The sequence below is a fragment of the Sinocyclocheilus anshuiensis genome, unplaced genomic scaffold, assembly GCF_001515605.1.
Source record: "Sinocyclocheilus anshuiensis isolate Anshui unplaced genomic scaffold, SAMN03320099.WGS_v1.1 scaffold1251, whole genome shotgun sequence".
Lineage (NCBI taxonomy): Eukaryota > Metazoa > Chordata > Actinopteri > Cypriniformes > Cyprinidae > Sinocyclocheilus > Sinocyclocheilus anshuiensis.
The window spans coordinates 924,041-930,302 of record NW_015539970.1 but is presented as its reverse complement, the minus strand read 5'-3'; the positions used below and the strand labels follow the sequence as shown (position 1 = coordinate 930,302).

The 6,262-nt window shown below is 38.1% G+C and overlaps 1 protein-coding gene across 1 annotated transcript; it reads left to right on the top strand.

Annotated features, from left to right (window-relative positions):
- The first annotated feature begins 1,504 nt into the window (after positions 1 to 1,504).
- On the top strand, positions 1,505 to 5,065 carry LOC107687096 (protein L-Myc-1b-like). The gene is made up of 3 exons (XM_016484276.1): positions 1,505 to 1,854; positions 2,313 to 2,899; positions 3,616 to 5,065. Exons 2-3 carry the CDS (start codon positions 2,383 to 2,385, stop codon positions 4,260 to 4,262), a joined length of 1,164 nt encoding a protein of 387 aa, XP_016339762.1. The 5' UTR covers positions 1,505 to 1,854; positions 2,313 to 2,382; the 3' UTR covers positions 4,263 to 5,065.
- The last annotated feature ends 1,197 nt before the right edge of the window (positions 5,066 to 6,262 follow it).

Genomic DNA, 6,262 nt, shown 5'->3' with positions numbered 1-6,262 from the left:
AGCTAAATTAACACAGACAAGATGTATAGGCTGGATATGACTTGCTCTTTCACTCACAATAATAATACAACAATGCGTAGTTCAACATGAATACAGCGCATGTAAATCCACAATTATAGGTTTGCTGTTGTGCGTGAGGCAAAAACAAAACAAGATCTTGGCTAATGATTCACTTTTCTCAGATCAAATGCACAATAATTCGCTAACATTTTGCATTGTAAGAAGTTATTATTATATTTTATTATTGGACAAAATCTGCTCCCTGGAATTAGCTTTCTTGGCATTTTTTTTTATAAAAAAAATTTCCAACCAAAAACTCAAAACCTAATTCCCATTTATTTATTTATTTGTTTGTTTATAAACATTCTTAAAACAAGATATTTTTATATTACTATTTTATTTATTCCAATATGATTGGTAAACAGTTTTTATAATTATAAATAAATATCAAATTATCATTATAAACTATAATTTAAATACATTATTAAATGTATTTTGGTAGCTATTTGTTTGTAATATAGGAAAAATTTATATGTGAATATATATATATATATATATATATATTGCGATTTATTTCCCAGCTGTTTACCTTCACAGACATAACCGACTGTTTTTGTAACTCGTGTGTTTTTAACGTAAACTTCTGTCCATGTGTCCATGTGCTTCGGATGTGTGCTCTCAGAAAACCTTATATCAGAAGTTTAAACTCATATGGTTTAAAACGCATGATTTCAGCGCGATAAACATGATGATCAGAACCAAAACAGATTTTTTTAGCAGGTTCGAGCTGTAATGGTCTATTCTGGAAAAGGGGGCGGGGAGCAGCAGCTCATTTGCATTTAAAGACACAGGCCTGAAAAACAGCGTGTTTCTGCTTCCACTCAAAATAGGCATTCTCAAAATGATATTATAAATGATCTGTGGGGTATTTTGAGCTGAAACTTCACAGACACATTCTGGGGACACCAGAGACTTATATTACATATTGTAAAAAGGGGCATAATATGTCACCTTTAAAGTAAATATCAAGTAAATTCATCTTGTTTTAGAGATGTTTAGATGTTTGTATAGATATATTTATGTTCAAAAATACTGTTTTTTGCTGACTAAATAATAAGCAGAATATTATAAAACAGTAATCTACGTTTTAAATAACTAATATTTTAAATATCTGGAACATTTATGTCAATTTATGTGGCTTGCTTGTTTGAGCCCTAGTTACTTTCTGACAATGGTATCATATAAAATGCATTTTCATATTTAATTCTTGCGTATTTCAATTGGTTGTTGAGCTGATAAAGAGTATATCGTCTTAAAAGTGTCTCCCACTCTGAAACAGCAAAACATTTTCTCTCAATCATCATCCGAATTTATCTAGACACTCAAACCTCAAATGCACCTCTCTAGCAGACCCTGTCGCTTTAAGCGGTGGGCGTGGTCAGCGCACTACGACCCGCCTTCTATGCAAATTATCCACTACTTTGGCTGGGTAATATAGTGCGGTACTCGTTTCAGGTGTCCATAGTGAGCGCGACCTGCGGCTTGAGAAGGGGTCACACAGGCGCTATAAAGCACGCAGAGAGAAGCGAAGTTCTCACGAAGAAGCGGACTGCAAATTAGCAAACGCCCTCGAAACTCAACTTATAAACAACAGCCGGATAACACAAAACCACACTTGAGAAACCCAACACAAGACAGGATTATTCAACACACAGCTGACGACGCTTTTCTTAACTTGTTGACATGAAAGCTTTTTGTGCAAAACATTTAGCTGGAGCTCACCGGTGAACCGCAACACCTTATTTTCGCGTCTCAAATGACATGCAACACACTGTCTCCCGGCTCTGTATTACGGTAAGTGTTTACGCAAGGAGCGCCTAATTTATTTCTTAATCGTTTTTGGGAGGAAAGTAAGGCATTTTACGACGAATAGAGCAATTCTTTGAGACAGTATTCACTCGTAGTATCATATGCACTTACATGAAGCAGGTTGTGTCATGTAATATAAGTATGTTGTGAAACTTCAAGTTTTGTACTGTATAGTGGAAGTGCATGCAGACCAAATACTCTATATCTATAGTATCGCGTTATCTGTTAGGCGTCTTTAATACATTTGCATGCATATTTTTTTTAAATAATTAATTAATCATTTCTTATTTAGGATACATTTATATTTATATTTTATTTATTAAAATGCTTGCAAGGGTACAAAATAAAAATAAAATAAAAATGAAGCGCTTTAAGTTCATTATCTCTAGGAGGGCATCATAAGATCGGATTGTTTTTAAAAGCGGATCAATTGTGGTTTTCAGATCTTGAGCTCTGAGGAAGCCACCAATGGCAGGAATCAGTGCAAACGCATCGTGAAATAAGAAGTGGGAGATGGAGGAATACGACCAATATCAGCACTATTTCTACGACGACCTCAACTTGGACGAGGACTTCTTTTTCAAATCGACCGCACCAAGTGAGGACATTTGGAAGAAATTCGAGCTCGTGCCAACCCCGCCCATGTCGCCTGTCAGGACACTGGAAGGGACCGCTCCATCTCCAGGGGACAGACTAGAGTGGATGTCCCAGTTCTTGGGGCAGGACGACGAGCAGGAGGGACAGTGCAAACTGAACGCGGAGGAGACTCTGGAGAACTTGAGCTCCATCATTATTCAGGACTGTATGTGGAGCAGTTTCTCCGCCAGTCAGCAGCAGCTGGAGAAAGTTGTTAGCGAGCGCTTGTCCTGCTCGGCGCAGTCGAAGCTCTCCAGCAAGGCGCAGTGCGTCCCTGCGGACAACAGCTTGGCGACTGATTGCGTGGATCCAGCAGCTGTCCTTACCTTCCCCCTGAGCAGCAGCTGCAAGAAACAGGTGTCATCCGGGTCAGAATCTCGCACCGACTCCTCTGGTAAGCTCGAGCCCGTTGACTTTGAACGCGACGGAGCGCTAAAACTCACTTATTTTCTTAACCGTGCAGTGCAACCTATGCAGACGCCTCTTTTTGACACCTGACGGATCTCAGTGTCTAGGATCGTGCAATACAGTAGTTACCATTCATTTGTGCGTTAAGTAGAATTAAGCCAGAACCTGGCATTCCTGAATAGAAAAGTTGCATTGGTGCCATGGGATTTAGGTTGGCATTTCATCTAGATTTCTACTTAATATGTGTGGAATGTAATAGTGTGCTGAGCTTCCACATTCCTCAAGTGAAACAAAAGGAGAAATTGTTTTACTTGTGGGTGGTGCCAGCAGCAGAAACCAATAATAAGGATGCTTGAATCCTAAAGTGTTCAGGGCCACTCAACTGTCCACGAATGAACAGTTAGTATCTGAAGCTGCCACTGTCATTGTAAGGGCACTTGCAACTTTTACCCAAAATGAAAATTCTGTATCATTTGTTCATGACATTCCAAACCTGTTAGTTGCAGGATACAGAAGATATTTTTTTAGAATGTTGATGAAAGTCAAAGCAACAGTAGATCCCATTGACTTTTCATTGATTTTTTTTTTGGGCTTAAATATTACGTTTATTAGTGAATTTCTGGTTTTGTGACAAATTGTGTATAGGTACAAATTGTGCATTGTACTACAGTCAATCTACATTTCTTTCTGTTGTTCTTCCAGATGATGAAGAGATTGATGTTGTGACAGTGGAACATAAGCAGAACAAGTCACATTTGGTGAACGCCCGTAAACCGGTGACCATCACGGTTCGTGCAGACCCCTATGACCCTTGCATGAAGCGTTTCCACATCTCCATTCACCAGCAGCAGCACAACTATGCTGCCCGCTCTCCTGACAGCTATCCTGAAGAGGAGCGGCCTCGCAAGAAGATCAGGCAAGAGACCTTGCAGCCACGATTGGGTTCCACACCCCAAACCCCAGAAAGAAAAACCCCCTTACCTTCCCCCTCAGTCCCCACCCCATCTCAGACTGTCTCCGCTTCTCCAACACACACATCCTACCACCTCAAATCCCAACCATCCAGCCCTCAGAGTTCGGACTGTGAGGACACGGACAAGCGTAAGACACACAACTTCTTGGAGCGGAAAAGACGCAATGACCTACGCTCCCGATTTCTGGCCCTACGGGATGAGATCCCAGGCCTGGTTGACTGTCCAAAGACACCCAAAGTTGTGATCTTGACCAAGGCCACAGAATACCTGCGTACGCTGCATGTCAGCGACAAACAGAAGGCCCAGGAGAAGAAGCAGCTGAAAAAGAGGCAACAGCAGTTACTGCGGAGACTCACTGAACTGAAACGTGCATAAACCTTCATAGTCCAGCCATATTTTCAATAGGAACTGTGTAGAACTGCGTGGGTTTTTTTCTTTCCAAAAGTGGGATATTTAATGGAACGGACTCTATATCTTGAGATTAGTTCTTCAGTTTTTGTTCTTTGCACACTTGCCTTCGCAATGGGGGAGACGTACTTGTGGAAGCTGTGGAACTGTTCAAACATTTTCCAAAGTGGGTCATTATTTCTGGTTTTCATTTGAAATTTTAAGATTTAAACCATGAATGTGTGTTATCTTAAATTCTTTCGTGAAAGCTATAGTATTTGGGCGGGGAAGTATTTTTTGTATCATTGAATTAGCATGCCAAATTAGGCATTATTTGAAATCTAGCAATTTATATGCATGTGTAATTGATCTTCTAAATCATCAAGCCCTTTTTTTGTGGCAGAATCTTGAATTTATCTGGGTAAATATGTTTAAGGGTCTTTGATCAATGTGACTTCTCCGTTAATAGTGCTTTATCTAAATTAACCTAAATTTAAGGAGAGCTGTGTGCCCCCATTGCCACATGCCACATAAGTTTAACAGACAGGAAGTTGCATCACTGTTCCTTTGTTACATTTTTACATACATTTTTTTTTCTTTTCAGTTTTTGTATATTATTGTTATCTTGAACGTTCAGGACCGTGTCTAGCACAGCCTTGCAGTGTATATAAACTGTGGCATATTCTTCGGACATATGTATATAATTGTAGGGGTGTACAGGACATTGTGTAAAAATACATGCTTTGTGTTTTGAATATGTAATCAGCACTGTTAATAGACTTTATTTTCTATTTTTCTGTCATTTGTCCTAAAACTTGGTTGGCCCACCTGGAGTATCCCTAGAGTATCTCAAATTTTCTATTTTTGTTAAGAAAAGTACAAAAAAATCAAAATCAAAAAGTTAAATAAAACAACACTATCAACATTTCATTTTCATCACTAGCCACTTTATGCTGTTTTCACTGCCTATTCCCTTGTGTTCGGAAATTTCTTTGGCTTATTGCTTTTGTGGCAGAAAAAATTTTTTTGAAAGAATTTTGTACTAATTATATTTTCTTACAGAATTAATTGTATCATTGTTTGATTTCTATTTAAACATAAAGTTGTACTGGTGGCGTATGCTTACTTATCTCCAAATATGACAATGGTAATTTAAAGTTTATGCACATGGTCATTTGTAATGCAATTATTTGTAAAAAAAAAAAATATAAATAAATATATATATATATATATAAATAAATATAAAGGCCATGTGCTCACAGCAATCACCACTGATTGATTGAGGTGACTTTTGTTTGTACATTTAGCTTTGAAATTGGCCAAAAGGGTAAAATATGCATATGCCATCAGTAACCCGTTGTTGTTTTTTTACTTTTGTCCCTTGTCGTCAGGTGTCATAACGGGAGGAGAATGGCAGCAGCATTGTCGAAGCACTTTGTGTTCTGTACCTCATAAGCCTATATACATAAACTCAAAATTGGGTAAACGATAAAATAAATTCATTTCAAATCATGTCAGCATGCTTGTCTTTCTTTGTTAATTGGCATTTATTTCCACGTACACCTGAAGCCATAAAAATTCAATGTTTTAACAGAACAAAAGATAATTATTTTAAGTAAATAAATAAATATTCTGTCATCATTTACTCACCCTCATGTTGTTCCAAACAAGTATGACTGACATCTGTGGAACATAACAGGAGATGCTTCAGTCGCCATTCAACTTCTTTGTATAAAAAAAGATGCAATGGAAGTGAATAGTGACTGAAGCCATGGTCACACTAGTCTTTGAGCGTGCGAATTTTCTTCATACACTGTCATGATTTGACCTCGAGCTCTGCAGCGTCTTTTTAAAAACTGAAATTCAACACACAACAAATAATAATACATCTAAAATGTAAAAGAAACAAAACATACAATCTACTCCACTTTCCTTCAGCGCTGCAGTTTTACACTCTAAAAAATGCTGGGTTAAATATAACCCAGTGC

Bases quoted from the DNA above. Each gene is read 5' to 3' on its own strand.
- LOC107687096 (XM_016484276.1), top strand. From the start codon at position 2,383: ATGGAGGAATACGACCAATATCAGCACTATTTCTACGACGACCTCAAC. The intron at 2,900-3,615 runs GTAAGCTCGAGC...TTGTTCTTCCAG, and splicing joins ATCTCGCACCGACTCCTCTG to ATGATGAAGAGATTGATGTT.